We start from the raw sequence: 18,874 nt of genomic DNA, 5'->3' as shown, positions 1-18,874 counted from the left end.
CATATCATAAAAGGTGTGACATCTGTAGAATTGCCTTTCGTAGTACAAATATAACTTTTGTGCATCCATAATAATATGTATTTATAATATTGAATTGGAATCTTACTCAATTATAACATACTAGCTGTGCCCGCCGTTACACTCGCTTGTTTCAGGCCTGTGTTATTCTGATCTACAATACATTTATTTAAAATCCATTCAGTAGTTTGCGTGAAAGAGTAACAAACAACCATCTACACTCACAAACTTTTGCGTTTATAAAATTACTAAGATTATTTAGAGTGTTGCAACCGGGAAACCGCCATGATCACTGGTAAACTAAAGATCAGCGGCTAGATGGTTGTAACACAGTACGAACCCAATTTTCGATATTAAGTAAATGCCTTCAATATTATAAACAGTTTTAAATTTAAAATTATATGCCTAATACCTAACATCTACAACTCAACAGGTTTAGTAAACAACTTACTTAATAAATAGGTAAAAAAATTAAAACTAAAACTAAAAAATAACTCTCACCCTCATGAACCACATACCGTGGTACCAATAATTTACTTTTTGTAAAACTGCAAAGCAAATGTAATCGCCTACCTTGACTAGAATTATAGATGTCTTGATTCAAACTGCAATACAGTAGGCGAATAGTGATAAATATAGAAAATGGTGGTGGGCGCCGGCGCCTGCGATCGCTATCAGCAACATGAATCAGCGGCGTCGTCGCATCGCCGACCACCGGCCGTGTGCAGCGCTAGCCGCCATGCGCCACCGGCACCGGCCGTGTGGCCGTGTCTACCTACTGCTGCCTACATACCTAGCCTACATTTAATTCGATGTTTAACTCTAATATTTCATCGTACAAATCCATTAAGCACTTATATAATCGTGCCGGTCATAATAAACAAGCAAATGATCCAGCTATTGCGCTTCATAGGTTCCAGTTTTATCTAACATATCGAGGTTTATACATAGTAACACAAAAATAAAGACTATTCCTAATGTTGTTACAGTATTCTGAAACATGCCTATATTTTTAATACTTGATAAATTTTACTAGCAATTTAGGATAGGTTTTTCGATAACTACAAATATATTAAATAGATGATATAAATAACACCATAGATTATAAAAAACTTATTTAATACAGGTAACAAAATAAACACATGAAACGTAAAAATAGAATATCACATGATCACATGATTTGTACGTAAAAAGTTTTAATAAATACAATAAGTACCAATGAATATAGTACAGTAAACTTAAAAATTAAACAGTTCGAGTGATTTCAATTAGTTGTTGATGTTATTCTTCGATACAATCTGGTTATCCAAAAAAGTTATGAGCATCGACCCCGAGGGCACGCAGACTTCGGTCATTAATTCCCCTCTGTAAATATTGCCTGCATATTATGTGATTGTTTTACGATTTACCGCCCCTACCATCTCCCAGCCTTTTTCCATTTTAGGGTTCAGTAGAATAAGAGAAATGCAGATTGCGCAAATACAAGCAATATATAGGTACATGTGATGCCTACCTATTCATCTTTCTGTGTCCAATAACTCATTCGAAACTTTTTACTGAGAACATATTAATACTATCTAGTCATAATCACCAATAACACCAAATTACAATAATACTCCAAAAATATTTTTAATTAAATATTCCGATAAAATACCTTTTTCTATTGAAATGTCAATTTATTAAATAACAAGGTAACAAACCAACCACTAAGAGAGTCGGATTTCAATATACGAAATTTACGATTTGCAGAAATATTTATTATTATTATATTAAATATTATATTACCTACATACAATACATAAAATATCTTCAAATAGGCAGTCTGATGTATGATGACACAACTTTATGAAACAGATATAGATTTTTGAGTTCCACTACAAAATATGTATTAAATACTTTACTACAGATGATAAAATACTTCATCTCATATTGACACCGAACTTATTGGTTAAATTTTGAATTATTTAAACGATTATACATCAAATATTTAATTTTTTGAAATGTCTATTTTATCTAAATTTTGAGGAAGCACAGGTCCATTCGTGATTAGAAGTTACAGACTTGTCTATCGCTCTGCTGAGATAATCAATCAGGACAAATTGTGTGCATATGAAAACCTATGTGGATGATATGTGAATTTTATTCTTTATACATAAACAAAAAACGAAATTCTTATAATGAAAGCATTCAATCATCAAGCAATTCTTATAAATTCATTTGGAATGGGTAGTTATTCCGCAACACAAATATGTAAAAAAATATCATCAGCCACCCGTTATTTCGTTTTATTACTGAATATAATTTTCCTCAATAAACTATTCTAACAATTCATTTAAATACGTAGCTACATTCAGTGGATTACCGCCCTAAAACCCGTAGGTCTGTGTGACAATTCGATAACCTCTTCTTCGAGAGACCCTTGATAATAGTTTGTCATGTTGTTATAATTTATATAGTAACCTTGTCTCTGTCGCTACCTTTAAATATCGCCTAAAACTTGATATATATAACATAGTATGAATATATAGTAGTACATTATTATACCCATGTTAATATTGCAAAAAAATAAAATTTTTAGCAATCAAAATTAACAATTTGTTTTATAATACAAAACTAATCGGATTACTTAGTATTTATACAATATATACGTAACTACTGTAATGTATGTTGTTTTATATTGTTACGGTGCGAAATTACCGAGATTCACCGAATTAACTGTAACAGTACATGTCAATAATTCATCCGAATATGAACCTCCCGTCCGATCTTATGAACAATTTATCTGAACATCGCGAACTGTAATTATGGAACTTATGTACGTCGGCGCTGTTACAATTAAACTAGCGGTGCATTCGCAAAATAATAAATAAAACAGATTGCATCAACAACATTTATCGCCTTCTTAAACAATTATAGGTAGAGTGGTACTTTACGAATATCCATTGCTATTCTTAAGACCTTAACCATAAAGAAATTATTTGTAAATAAGAGTTATAAAAATTATAATAAAAATACAAGTGTATTGCATTCGTCCCTTTAATTCCTTTAATTCCTTAAAGGGACGAATGCAATACACTTGTATTTTTTTTGTTATGACAGACTTTAATAACAAAGTTAGTTTAGAGACTGATAGTAGGTATATAGTTAAAACTAGTAACAAGAAGATAGATTGACCTGTTACATGATTATTATTATCAACTAGCTTAGCATGTGTGAGAATATTCAGTGCAATAATCGGACTACCACTACTGCACGATCTTTACGTTACGATCTTCTAGTGATCAAACTCTAATAGTTATTGAATATTTCCTCTGAACAAGGCATCATCAGACAATGAATAGAGCTCGGAGGTAGCTCATAAATATAGTGTTCATTGTTTGGCGAACTGACTATTCAATCTGATTCCATTAAAATTGTTAGAATTTTATAACTACACAACTACTGTTCCAGTAGAATTTACAAAAAAGGTGAACAAAGTTTTAGTGGCTACAATGGCCACTAATGGTCTGTATCGTGTTCCGATGTCGTACAGGAAGGTAAAATGAAGAGATAGTAGCTATTTACATATGTATATTCCTACTATATCTAATTGTATATTGAAATATGATTCTGAATAAGGAAACAATTAGAATAGTTATAACTGTTCGTCACAATTTATTGAATATGACCGAGCATACAGAGGATGCGCCTGTTACCGGCACTGTGTCTTACTAAAACACTTCTAACACTATATGCCTTTAATTTCTGAGTATTTTGATAAGTGCAACTTTTCTTTAACCTATTCTTACAATATTAATAATACACTAGGTTATTTGTATACTTTCAGAATATAATATGTGTACATCTATTCGACTAAGTGTCACGACATATAAATATGTTACATAATTTCTCTTTAATGATATTATCTAAGATTTTCATTAAAGCAAACGAATTATTTGGAGGTCTATTAAGTATTTTTATTAACTCGCTGTACCGTAATTCGAAGCCTGTAAATGAGAGTAGCGATGCTATTTTTCGGTACTGAGGCGGATGTTACGTCACTTTTTGCCGGAAGTACACCTGCATTTTGTTAGTTCAACTTTCCTCCACCAGGTGGTGTTAGTTTACTTGTGTTGTGCAGAGTCCCAATTTAGGTCATTGGCGGTTTATTTTTCGTGCTGAGCGGACTGTTCTTATGTACGCTGAGGCCACGTAAGAATAAAAATTGTTGCATCACTGTATTTTTTAAAATTATTTTTTCAAGATAACGGTGTTACCGTTCGATGTTACTTACCTTCAATATATATTTTAATAACAATAATTCATTCATTAATTTAAAGTTTATTGCAAGGGTTTTTATTTTCAACAATTTTTTTTTTTTTTTTTCAAAACTAGTTATATTTTAGTATGAGTGATACAAGTAGTGATAGTAGTTCTTCAAATTCGTCCGGAAGTATCCAGAATGTACCTGCAACAGAACCTGCCGAAAATGGTGAAGGTTCTCAACGGAAACGACATGGCACTCCGCAGAAGAAGAAAGACAACAAACGACGTAGAAAATCAAAGGAGCTGCGCAGGCTCAGTAACGAGGTTAGTTATTTAAAACAATACTTGTCTCATAACCAATTTAATTCGGCCCCACATATTGCACCATTTGGTAACTATACGACACAACCTCTGTACGAAGATGATAGCATTAGCTTAAATCACAGTGGTGAATTGTTTTCCGAAGGCGAAAATGTTTCAACCTTGGATAACTCTGTCAGTCTATCAACAACAAACTTCAACTTACCAATTAATACTGTTTTGAAAGAACCCACCATTACCAAGTCAACGGACGAACACATCAATTTATTGAATTCGTTGCAACATTTTAACAGTTCTCAATGGTGTGACGTGAGGTTTTCTGAAGTACAAAAGAATTATACATCGTCCCCAGGCTTCATTGATCTGGAATGTAATGACGAAATAAAATCTTACGATAAATATCCTAATCTATGTACAATAGAAAAAAGTTTCGCCGCTATTACCCAAGCGTTACTTAAACAGAGAGAGGCCGCGCAGGCCGGTTTTGAGTCTTTACTCTCATGGGCATCTAGTTCTAATGACCTATCACCATCAACGATTAGACAGAAATTAAACGAAATATTTAGTGAGGGTACTTTTAACAAAATATCTAGTGACCTTCTCCAATTATCTTGTGGTCATCGAGTAGATATAATTGAGCAAAGGCGAGATAGTATACTACGATCCGTGAAAGATAAGTATGTACGTGCTAAATTACGAAAGATCCCTCCAACACATGAGTTCCTTTTTAATAAAGAATCTTTTTCATCTTATATTGAAAAATCTGGTGGTGTCGGTAAAATTTTTTGGCCAGTTCGTAATTCAAACCAGAGAGCCAACTGGTCCACTACGCAAGCAGGACCATCAAATATGAAAGCGCCCGCGCAGGGCCTTCAAGATTTGACATTCAAAGGACATCCTAACAGAACATTCAATAATAGTTTTAATTCTTTCATGCCACACATGCATTCCTCTGCTTACGTACCCTATCATATACCTACATTTCCTACGCAGGGAAGTAGCTTTATACAAAACTATAATGACAGAAAACGGTTCGCGCAGAACCATGATAAAACAAACAGACCTGACTCGCACAAAAGATACAGATCCCGACCGGACGAAGTATCTTATAAGGGCCAGTCAAAGAACTCGCGGCCAAGTCCTGGTAATTTTCGTTCGAAACGAAAATTCTGACTCTGTGAGTTTTGTGGGAGGTTGTTTAAAAAATTATGCTCATGTATGGTTAAAAATGGGTGCCCCAGAACCAATTTTAAAAATTATTCAAGGATACAGAATTCCATTCGGACAAAAACCTCCACTTTACATGCCCAATTTCAAGAATCACAAAATTCATACTCGTTTCTCTCTCCATATGAAGCAAGCCATCCAGAACATGATCGATTCGGGTATATTAGAGAGCGCGCAGCTCTCTCCGAGTTTCATCTCCAATATGTTCCTAACTCCAAAGACAGACGGATCCATGCGTCCTATATTCAACCTCAGAAACTTAAACGAATACTTAATAATAACGAAATTTCGATTGATAAATACGCAAAAAGTTCCCGAATTTTTACAACCCTTCGACTGGATGGTCAAAATAGACCTATCCAATGCTTATTTTCACGTACCAATTCTAGAATCGCACAGAAGATTTCTGAGATTGATTTTCAATCAAAAACTATTACAAATGACCTGCCTCCCATTCGGATTAGCAACGGCACCAAAGACGTTTGCCATTCTTACAAATTGGGTTGCGCAAACCCTGAGAGATCGAGGCATACGCATAGTTACATACCTAGACGACTTCTTGCTAGTAAACCAGAACAAACACCAACTTTCAATCCAGGTCCGAGACACTGTTTCACTTTTGAAACGACTGGGATGGCAAATAAATTACGAGAAGTCGATTCTAACCCCCCAATCTCGTTTGGAGTTTTTGGGGATATGCTGGGACCCTTGGTCAGATCTGAAGTCATTGCCTCTGCTGAAATGTCAGTCCCTCGTAACAAAGATAAATCCTATATTGAGGAAAAGAACTGTGAAGTTGAAAGAATTGCAAAGTCTGATTGGTCTTATAAATTTTGCCAGTTTCGTAATACCTCGAGGAAGATTAAATCATCGCAAACTTCTCCATTTTTGCAAAATAATCTCCCAATCAAATTCTTCCCGCCGCTGGGTAGTCCCCGAAGGTGTCCTGAAGGAGATACAATGGTGGATGAGAAATCACAAAGAGTCATCTCTCCTTCATATACCACCTGCCAGCCATTTTTTAACAACAGACGCATCCGATGTAGGTTGGGGAGCTCGCCTGGACAATATAGAGATTGCAGGTCGTTGGTCCTCTCAAGATATGAATTTACACTCCAATCTAAAAGAAATGTTAGCTGTATTTTACGTCCTAAAAGAGCAGCATCGGTTCCTGTCGAAATCTTCACTAATGCTGCAGAGCGACAACAAGACGGTTATTTCCTATTTAAAGAAAGAGGGAGGCTCGAAATCTATAAGGCTCCTGAACACCACAAGAAAAATCTGCAATCTCTTAGACAGACATCAAATCCATCTTATTGCTCATCACATACCAGGCATATTCAACAGCGAGGCCGATCGCCTATCTCGTTGTCAAATGACTCCCGAGTGGCACCTGCTACCGAAGGCCACTGCCAGGATCTTCAACAAATGGGGAGAACCCGTAATCGATCTTATGGCATCGAAAACGGCTCACGTGGTACCACGATATGCCAGCTTAGATCCAACAGATCAAAAAGCATGTCTTTGCGATGCCTTCAGCCAGGAATGGAACTTTACACTGGCATGGATATTTCCACCACCCTTCTTAATACCCAGAGTACTGTCACACCTAAATACAGCGAAAGGAATTTATCTAATCGTAGCCCCGGTATGGGACAAGGTATTTTGGAGACCGGACATCAAGAACCGGGCATTATGCCCCCCATTTACACTATATTTCAAATATATAAACTTTCTTATAATACAATTTTGGTACATAAATCTGCTATTTCTACACTTTGCAATCCAAATGTCACCGACAGGCTAAGCTCTCATATACTTGTAAAGAAAATCTTAAAGTCCATATCCCTTCGAAAACCTAAAAATATAGTAAAACCACCTATCTGGGATACTGATGTATTATCTAACTGGCTCCAAAATAATGGCAGTGATATTAACAATTTATACCAGTGTTCAAAGCGAGCAGCCACTTTGTTACTACTTTGTTCAGGAAGGCGTGTACATATCTGACATTACTAGCTATTGATAATAACCACTGTATTATTTCTGATAATTACATAATATTTTGGCCTATGTTTGGTTCTAAAACTGATAATTGTGACACCAGGCAGTCAGGGTGGCGTTTACTTTCTAACAAAGATAATAATTTGATTGATCCCACGTTTTGGATAAAGAGAGTAATTGAATTGTCGTCCACTAGGCGTAAGATCTGTAAAACTAATAGTTTATTAATTACAGCTTGTGGTTCACCCAAACTTGCATCACGTACAGTAATAGCTGGTTGGGTGAGGAAGTTACTTGAAGAAGCAGGAGTTAAGGCCAGTCCCGGTAGCATTCGATCTGCAGTTGCCTCTAAGAACTGGGTACTCAATTACCCAATCGACGAAATACTTGCAAAGGGAAATTGGCGATGTCTTAATACATTTACACAATATTATTGCCGGGAAATCAAACCCGTGCAATCTAATCCTCTACCTGATATGTTCTCACCCATACAGTAGTGACATACTCTCCTCGTTTCATTATATGAGTGTTATATTATCGATTCTCGCTTCACTTTTATTAATATATTAACTGTATTGTGTTTTTGTCTTGATGATTGACACATATATATATTGTTTCTACTTAATATAACTAATTAATGGCAAATTAATGGATTTCATAATATCCGTGATGATCAGAATGGGATTATATGATATATAATTTTTTTTTTCTTTATTTTTATTAAATATTGAATAATTACAACATTTGGATTTTAGTTAAACCTGTTTTCCTCACATAATACTTGATACGAAATTCCATGCTTCATTGCCACAAATACTATAGTATATATTTTTATTTTACATCACATTGGCGTTAAATCATCCTCCACCAGGCGACACCAAACACGTCTCATTTACAGGCTTCGAATTACGGTACAGCGATATTAATAACAGCGTTTTACCTTACAATAAAACGCTTATTAACTGCTTACCTAATTCGAAGCCTACTTCTAACTCTGCCTGGTGTAAATTCGAACGCAATGACCTAAATTGGGACTCTGCACAACACAAGTAAACTAACACCACCTGGTGGAGGAAAGTTGAACTAACAAAATGCAGGTGTACTTCCGGCAAAAAGTGACGTAACATCCGCCTCAGTACCGAAAAATAGCATCGCTACTCTCATTTACAGGCTTCGAATTAGGTAAGCAGTTAATAAGCGTTTTATTGTAAGGTAAAACGCTGTTAATATAAGTAGTATTTTTAATTTACATATTTTATATAGCTATTTATGAAGTCCCTAGCTTCTGAGGTAAATATGTGTGTTTCAGGAATCCTTTTCCGTATTATGATGTATGTGAGTGAAAATTTGAACTAAATCCGAAATATTACGTTATATATAAGTTAAGACAACTTAGTTCCCCAATACATATATATATATATATATAGGTATGTATATATAATTCTTTGAATCTCAATTGAACTGCCGATAGTTCAGAGTAAAGAAAAACTTTAAATTAAATGTCGTTCGGTATAGACTAGACCTCCTATATTCCTAAATAGCCACATGCTAATAAAGCACCCGCTAACTAACACTAACATGATATTTTTCGTTTTCGTAATTTTTTTATTACAACTCAGTATTTGTAATAGAAAATCACTAGCACAAACAGTCGAAAATTGAGCATCATGCATTATAATTAAATTAAACTAGAACATTATTTTGATGTAGGTATACTCTCCAAAGTTAATACTGATTAGAAAGAGTATTTAATATAGTATCTACTTATTAATACTAAATTGTTCGTCGATCAACGATCATAATATCTATTGGACGGTCTAAATAAGCAGCACTTTGTGGATTTTCAGTTTGTTAACTATATTCTAATACATTTTGTTGACAATATTATTTTGGTGTATCTAAATGATACATTGTATCATATAAGTATCTCATACATATGAAATAATATGAGCACTAATGGTATAAATACTATTAAAAAACAAACAAAAAAACTATCGATTAAACATTTAACACTCAAGCACAATATGTAAGTCAGTTTTTCTTACAGACAACGCTCTAAGGTGCTAAAGTGATTTTATACTAAATTGTAGATTTTTTATTGCAGTGTTAAATAAATAAACAATTGTTCTTTCCTTTTTCCCCCGATACTTCGAGAAGGGATATGAAAAACACTGATATAATTCAACAGCGGAACCAGGGGGGGGGAGGATATGGGGGTCCTGAGTCCAGGACATATTAGGTGGACCACTAATTGAACATAATATATTGCCACCATACAGATTTTACATACCTTCAATATTTAATTAATTATAAGTTCTTGACTTGACCACGACTATGTGACCCCCTCCTGGCGCCAAAGCTGGATCCGCCCTTAATGTAATTATATGTATCTAATACCTTTTACCCAGTTGCCTATAAAAGCAGTCGGGTTTGCCTCTCTTTTAAAATATTTGAGCAATAGTGTATAACAGTAAAATATTAAACCCACAAAATTCGTATAAAATTAGTGTGAACATTAGGAGATACTTGCTAATAATAGAGAATAGACTAAATGTTATCCATTATAATATAATAATTAAATAAAGATGCTTAACAGCCCATTATCACAATGCTTTTCAAAACTACGGTATACGTTAATGACCTTGGTTTAATGGGGCTTTACACACTATCTCCACTAAATTCTCATTTGGCACATTATCTGGTCTTGGATTTGAGCCCCGTACTGTACTTGTATGCAATGTCAAATTTATGTTTGCATCTTAGATTGATAGATAGATAGATACTCTCTAGTTTTGTTTTACAATTAATTCGATTGGTCATTCCACCAGTGTAAGAATAGTAAATTTATTATTTGAATACGAATAAAAAATCTTGTGAGTGCACACCGCTTGAATAATAAATATTTTATACTGTTAAAATAATAAATTACTGAAATCGATATCACATTATGTTGTGGTGCGCTATAAAAGAGATTCCATATAGTATAAGCCTCCTGTAATACTGTTGCATCTCAAATATAAATTTAACTAATATCCAAATGGGCTACTTATAGTTCACTACCACTACCATGACACGCCACAACACTATAACTCCACCTTAATGATTTCTAAAACATATAATATATTCAACCTTTTGGTATATAACTATAAGGTTAATGTTCAAGATCGATTTTCAATCGGAGACCGATGTAGACATATACTATCCTATACTAAATGCGACAAGTACTATAGATCGCAAGCCTTACTGTTATGTACCAAACGGTTGAATGTACTATATATTTAGAAGAAGTCCCACTACATATACATAAATTATAACAATATGGTAAATTCCATAAGTTTGTTAGTTGCAACTTACCGATAGTTTACTATTTTCAGTTACATTATGTGAAGATTCGTCGATCCGTCAATGTAAGTATCTCCGTAAACCGCTTGCTCCCAGCGTCTAATCTGTTAACCCCGATCTATCTAAATATAACCGAAGGTAATCGCCTTCTTGCACTTTCATTTCTCCAAAACACATCGACAGAATCTTAATCACTGGTAATTATATTATTTTGTTTAATATCTAATATATATGTTATATTCGTTAAATTTAAGATTCCATAGAATTCTATGTTTAATGTGGCACTTTAGAGACTGATAATATGTGTCTATCAATCGTCAAAACATCTACACGTTCCGATATTCTTATTTTATTTTCCAGAAGAACTTACGTTTACAGTTCATCGTGATTTTTCAAAATTGATGCCTCGATAAAATTTTTGAAGTCCTGCCGTTTGCGCACATGTTCTGCACAAATGGCCACGAGCCGTAGAAACTCGTCCACATCGAAGGAGTAATTGGTGAATTTTGCGTGCGACCCTCCGCCAGGCCCGTGTCCCTTAACAAATAGTTAATAATAATTTACATAGCGTCATCTAGTACCAACTGATAGAAATACTTTTTTAATTTTGTTTTTCAAGTACCTGTTTGATATAGTTAGAAAACATTCAGACCAATACAAACAAATTATAGTTTTCTTTTATTATTAAACAAATATAAATGTACCATGTCAGGTTGACCTCTACGCGGCTCCCTCTGGAAACAAAATTTCGTGGTGAATTTGTCACGATGGACTAACTAGCCTGGCTTCATGGTGCCCCGCCAGCGTAAACCATTAGCGCAGGTGGGTCCACCATTCCATTAGCATCCACAAAAAAAGAGTAAAACTATGATAAATTTACCGCGATCTATAAACTTCGTTATAACAAATCTTTTAGTTTTTTTTGTATCTTTCGTTCTGCAATAATTCGTTTAAAAGTAATTAATAATAATAAATTTAAAACACAAACCTGGTCCTCCTGCACAAGTTTATCTTTGTTTTCCCAAGTAACGTATTTAACTCCTCTAAGTCGGGCGAGGTCCATGTAACAATTTGGATCTTCGCAGTTATATCTGAAATATTTTATTGGAAGTCAAACGAAGTTTTTACATTCTAATAAATAGGTTTGTAAGAATTCCTTTAAAAACTAAATAAAGTTAAAATATATACTAGCAGAATGTTACTCCCCATACATGCAAGACAAAATTTTTGTAGTGTTTGTTTCCAATAATCGTTCTCATATACTGGTGTCAGGTCATTTATGTGTATATTTAATTTTATTCACGGTTTATTTCGAAACACTAATACAAACGTTACTACGGAAACTAAATCGGACGAAGTATCTCTGATCATCCCAAAAATATTATTCTACTAATAAAGATACAAAAGTCATATAAATCGACTATAGTACTAATAAAATGTATATACGTACAGTTCGAAAACTGCCGCCCAGTCCGGTAAAAATAGCAAGTGTGTCAACCCAGCGCCGTGTATTCCAATGAAGACATCGGTGTTTTGAGTTATTTCCAGTTGTTTGATAAAGGGTATTGTTCTATCATACACAACTCGCTCTACATGATAGTCCTTCACTTTAAGCAAAGCTTCCACAAGCTGTTTCTCATTTAATATAGATCTGTATGTTGTGCCCCTGGAGAGTAATGTTACTCTCACTTTGTCATTATTTCGGATATGTAGTTTTATATTCAATGAATTCAATACATGTTTGGAAAATGCATGAAATAAACCGCTTCTTTCACATCCGTATATCTAAAATATATATATACATATATATTATGTAACTATTAACAAATTAAACAAATAAGTTTAAAAATATCAAATTAGTTCACTTAACTTAAATATTTGGAGAAACTAATTACAGTTTTTAGAGAAGTTGTTTTATAAAGACGGTTATTTATTTGTGTAACTAGTAGCAAACTGTGTAATTCGAGTATTACTCGATATATTTAAATACTTATAAAGTTCAAGGTTAATCATTCATATTTTTCGAATAGATAGACCTGTATTTCTTTATCTATCATTTGGGAACTATGTTTATATCAAACTCTATCTTAAATGTGTAAATACGAGACATTGTATATTTTAGCAACTTTTCATATAATTACACATTATTATGATAAAATAATAATTAGTAATTATTATTAAATCATTATTAATTAGCCTTTTATATATATTAACATATTAAAAGATCCAAAATAAAACAAAAACAATAAAATTTGGACCTAATTGGATAGCATGTACTTAGCAGTATACACTGTAAATTAATCTAGTTTGAATGTCCACAATTATACTTACCAAAGGTGTATTGTAGTAAAGACCAAAAATCATTCGTGGCAATAAAGGAAATAATACATTTTTAAAACAAACAACTTGACCTCGGAACCTCTTTAAATCCCAAATTGGGTTATTTGTAAATGCTTTGAAGGCATCCTTAAATGCAGATTCATAAGTAAAAGTTTCCCAAATCAAAATTTGATTATCCTTTGAGAATGTCGAGGGATGTGTAGAATTAACATGTAAAGATGCATACAAATTGAAGAAATCACAAAAATGATGATACATATTCACAGCTGAAATTATAATTAAGCATCCATTAAGTTATGTATATTACCTATACTATATATATTATGAGTCAACAACATTATATATTGTTTGTAATACATTTATAATAAAAGTAACACACAGACTACATTTAGATTTCTAAAGATATACTCTTAAATGAACTTAAGTTAAGCACTCTACCACGCATCACAAGAAAGAAATTTGTACTTAAATATAGTTCAAAGATTATGTATGAATACAAACTGCGAAATAGCAAGCTTGGCAAATGTAAATAAATACAATATTTACTTGAGTAACAAAATAAATCATATACATCAAAGGAGACTTGTCCCTACATGAGTACACTGTGTGTGCCAGGGATAATAGTTCATACTGCTTATTTTTTATTTCATATATATGACTTAAATAATACATACTTGCATCTATTTTCATAATATATGTTGGCTTTTCAATAATTACATCACACATGTCATCAACAATAGGCTTTCTAGTTGTTTTCGTAAAGTGTATCATTTCAGGCGCCCATGATTGTAAAGCACTCATGTGTTCAGCTTCTTTCAACAGCCTCTGTGCATAAAAGTTGCAATGTCCACCTGTAAAATTTATACAAATGGTTTTCTAATATACACATATTTGTATAGCTATACAGTTAATTATGGAAGTACATTTACATACAGACTGGAAATTATTATTTATTAATTATTAATATCCAAATATGTTTAAAATTAATATCCATATATATATTTTTCAAACTATTAATAATAATATTCACAGGTTTAACCTGATTAATATTTAAAAAAAGTATAAATATCATAATAAATAGTTCCTAGGTTCCTATTTTACTGTAATAATCAGTAAATACCTAGAAATAAATTGTGGTAGGATCAATACTTGGAATCTCTGCAAATTAAATATACATATGTACCATAAAAAAGACATTTTCTGTAATTCAATCTGAGGAGTGAAATAAGATTAACAAGTCGTGCATAGTAATCCTTACTAATATTATAAATTCAATAGTAACTTTGTCTATCTGTCCATGTGTCTGTCGCGCTTTCAGGCCAAAAGTATTGTACTGATTTAAATTAAATTCGTTACACAGATAAATAGGCTACTTTTTAATATGATCACTATTTGTTTGTAAAGCTCTTGCTTTACAAGTAATGATCATATTAAAAAGTATCATATTAAAGCATCTAAGCTTGAAACTTATTTTTTAGGCTGTAGCTGAATATAAGTTGTTAAATATAAATAAATATGACATCAAATATTATAACAAAAATATTCTGGTGATGAATATTTGTATATTAGATATTTGTCATTTTTTAAGCTAGACGGATGAAACACAGCTAGTCAATCATAAACATAATAGATGTAAATATATAGTATATAAAGATATACACTGTAATCATTTGGAAGTATTATAACGTGAATATGAGTACCTAGTTGTCCAGGCCCAAGAATATCCATTTTGTATCTCAAGTTGTTTCCACGACCCACAAGCCCTGTAAAGTTTAACATCATATTCCTGCCTCGACAGAATCTGAAAAGAATCAAAAAGATTATTGGGCATCACTTATAATAACATTAGTCATGACCAAGTGGCATACAAAATCTCACAAAAATCTTATCTCTTTTTTGGATGTAATTTAACAATTTTGGGATCGCTTTAATGTTCTAGAAGATGGCCTGTTTAGAACTGCAATGGGCTCTATTCTAGAACATGTAACTAAAGCTGAACTAGCAGGCTACTATCATATTTGACTAAGAAGTGAGAGAAATCAAAAGTGGCAATTCCCAGAACAAATCAACGAATGACAAAACGCCTACTAAATCTGGACAGGCATAACATAAAAATAATGATAGAGACAATGACGGGCCACTGTCCCTTAAACAAACATTTGTACACAATAGGTGCTACAGACAGTCCCCTATGCCGGGGCTGCTTTGTAGCCGAGGAAACGGCCGCTCACGTAATCCTGGAGTGCGAAGCAGTGACCACACAACGCAATCAAATCCTCGGAACGGTGAGGTCGCTCCGAGAAGCCTGCGAAGACACCAGGAGACTTCTGCGCTTCTGGGAGGAGCTTGGCTGGCTACGTTAGTAGCCCGGCTCTACACGCACAACGGCCCGAATGAGAGGCCAATTGCAGTAAATGGAGTCCAACCTACACTACATGAGTGATGAAGGTGAGTGTTGACATAATGTCAGCATAGGGATTCCTTAAACCTAAAATTACACCCAAGCAGTTGTGAATTCAAATATGTTCAACGTAAAAAACCTATGTGTGTTCATATATATATTTATATCCGATTCAGACGGAGGCCACAATAACATCAACTAAAAATGTCTATGAAACAACAGTAGGATTGCCCCCTGCCACATTGGATATAAAATATTCAAAGCAAAATATATATATGTGTGTCAACCCTCAGTGTTGTGGTTATTACTAATTATGTACAAAGTTGACTACCGCAACAGTAGTGCCATTGTATATATTTGTCTTTATTTCAATATTACAATTTCTGTTTTCTATGCAAAGTTTGTCTAAAAGTCTATTATATATATAATACCTCAAGTATTTAGAACATTCTAAGGATGTGTCATCTGGATATGAAGCTTCACACATCACCATTATCTCATTTATTTGGTCTTTCACAAAACCTGAAAAGAAAATTGATTTATGTTCAGTATATTTGTTATATAGTGAAAATGTATTAAAATAGCTATTTTTTTTTTATTTAGCCCCTTTCCAGTTATTGTAAAGCTAGTTTGTTGCACCCATAGAAATATCAAAATTTATGATTATTGCATAAAAATATAGGGTTACCATTTTAAATATCAAGTGTACAAATCCTGCAATAAGCATAAATCAAAATTTTATATAAAGGGTTAATTTGTAAATCACAAATTAGTCAAAATTACAAATTATTTTTTATACAGCGGACCCGCGGTAATCTGGCCCCTGTCTTATCCGGCCCCCCCTGTAATCCGACATGGCCTATTATTTATTATTGAATATTTTTTGACAACCTTTGCTAATGCATGACTGAACAAGTTTAAACTTGTACTCATCACCACTCAATGCATAGGGTATTGTTTTGATTATGGTTGCTTAGTTTGAATTTGACTACTTACATGTGATGAAGATAGCATGTGTTCATTGTTTACTGTTTATTCATTGTTTATTATGAATCAATTCAAAAGCGAAAGCACAAAACACTAACAATTAAATAAAATGTGTTTTGACGACGAAAGAAAGATGAATGAAAAATTTTAGACCGCCTAAATGGTAAAGAATCTTTTATTAGTTGACATACATGATGAATGCTTTGTACTTCAGAATGCATATACATACATATATGACATAGAATGTTAGCACTGGATCTATAATTTGTCAATTACAAGGTACTCTTTTGTAAAAAATTCTGCACTATAGGAGTCCCCCCTTAAGCTGTACTCCAAAATCCGACAAATCCGACACTGCCCTGCAAAACGTTTGTCGGATAACCGGGGGTACACTGTATATCAAAATTCAAAGACACTGTATCTATCTAAAAATATACTTAAACATTAATCCTATGTATAAATATCCAGATTTATATCTAGTATATATTCTTACCAAAATCAGCTTGCGTATAAAATGTAGCAAATTGTGCTTCTTTCGTCTTAACCCATCCGCGATGATCGCCAGGACATCGAGGTCTGACGTGATATGAATTAGTCTCATTACAGAAACGCTCATAACCCCAACAAGCTTTAACATCTGCCAGTCCTTTATATGGACATTCAGGATCATTCAAACATGATTTAGCAATGTCGGGAAAAGTATTAAAATAATATGGAATATGTTCAGGAGGTAAATTGATATCCTCTAAATTAACTGAACTTGTGTTAACAAAAAATATAATGAACAACGTGCAAAATAATAAAATCTTCATATTATGGACAAGTACAGGCTAACTATAAAATTGATATTAAATTTACTACTACTTCTATAATTACGATTAAAAAATATGTCCTGCACACAAAAATATTAGAAATTATTATTTTTTAAATGTAAATATGTTTATTGTTTACGTTTTGAACGTACAGTGTCACAGAATTTACAGAGAAAAGGAAACTTGTAGTCTCTAAAACATGTTTGAGTTGACAACTTGACAGTTGTCACAAAGTTTGTGTATCCTCAAAAAATCTGCACATTTTGTACTTTTCATGGTTAAAAATTATTTTATTTCACAAAAAAATTTACAATATATATAATAGTTGTGTTTACACAACAAAAGCAACAACAAAAATTATAAAGGCAATGACCCTGTGGCTTGTTTAAACAATGTCTGACTATAATAGAGGAAGAATGGAAAGAAATCTAAAACGCAGTGCAAAACATACTGTTTAGGTAACCATTTGACGTTTCAGACAGATGAGATGAGAGTGATTAAGATATAAATTTAAAAAGGGCTACGAACAGGAGAACGTTACCTATTTGTCGTACGTATACTGGTAACACATGAATCATGAACGTTTCCATTCCAATATATAACTACATTGTACATTCTAAAATTGTACTGTCTAAGCTTATATAATAGTTTATTTCTTATGTTTTAATTTTTATGTTTTGTATTCAATTCATTATATAAAAATGTATTCGACTGAAGGACTTGTATCCGTGGTCATGAATAAAGCATTATTAAAAAAAAAGAATGACTTCAAAACTACTCTGTGCTACGAATAATGAAGTGAGTGAATACTTATACCAAAAGCACGCTTTTTAACTAAAGTTTCCTATAGGACACATATGTATGACATAACTGTATTTTTTATAATATTATACCATAGAGTCTGAGTAAAAATAAAGGTCAAAAGTAGGCCTTCATCACAGCTTTTTTAAAAAATTATAATAATATTTTAGGACAATTCAGAACTCTATAGAGAGTTCCTTAAATTTCATATACATAAATTACATATTATACTCTCTAAAAAGACAATAAATTAATATATAATTGACCTACATGGGTATTTTACACAGTTCCTAATTGCACGAAATAATATGGGAATAAGGGATTACATTTTATTTGGCAAAGGCAACTCTTTCGAATCTTATAAAGTAAACATTAA

At 33.0% G+C, this 18,874-nt stretch overlaps 1 protein-coding gene across 1 annotated transcript; it reads right to left on the bottom strand.

Moving 5' to 3' along the window:
- Nucleotides 1–1,147: 1,147 nt before the first annotated feature.
- On the bottom strand, nucleotides 1,148–17,698 carry LOC131844118 (EGF domain-specific O-linked N-acetylglucosamine transferase). The gene is made up of 9 exons (XM_059192909.1): nucleotides 17,379–17,698; nucleotides 16,330–16,420; nucleotides 15,198–15,298; nucleotides 14,172–14,348; nucleotides 13,489–13,763; nucleotides 12,608–12,942; nucleotides 12,146–12,248; nucleotides 11,170–11,694; nucleotides 1,148–1,383 (listed from the first exon to the last, which is right to left on the bottom strand). Exons 1-8 carry the CDS (start codon nucleotides 17,695–17,697, stop codon nucleotides 11,530–11,532), a joined length of 1,566 nt encoding a protein of 521 aa, XP_059048892.1. The 5' UTR covers nucleotide 17,698; the 3' UTR covers nucleotides 1,148–1,383; nucleotides 11,170–11,529.
- Between the last annotated feature and the right edge of the window lie 1,176 nt (nucleotides 17,699–18,874).

The sequence above is a fragment of the Achroia grisella genome, unplaced genomic scaffold, assembly GCF_030625045.1.
Source record: "Achroia grisella isolate CSIRO2021 unplaced genomic scaffold, CSIRO_AGI_Agris_v1 utg3972, whole genome shotgun sequence".
NCBI lineage: Eukaryota > Metazoa > Arthropoda > Insecta > Lepidoptera > Pyralidae > Achroia > Achroia grisella.
This window is presented reverse-complemented; position numbering and strand designations above follow the sequence as displayed.

Bases quoted from the DNA above. Each gene is read 5' to 3' on its own strand.
- LOC131844118 (XM_059192909.1), bottom strand. From the start codon at position 17,697: ATGAAGATTTTATTATTTTGCACGTTGTTCATTATATTTTTTGTTAAC. The intron at 16,421-17,378 runs GTAAGAATATAT...TTTTCTTTTCAG, and splicing joins TTATACGCAAGCTGATTTTG to GTTTTGTGAAAGACCAAATA. The intron at 12,249-12,607 runs GTACGTATATAC...AAAATATTTCAG, and splicing joins TGGGCGGCAGTTTTCGAACT to ATATAACTGCGAAGATCCAA.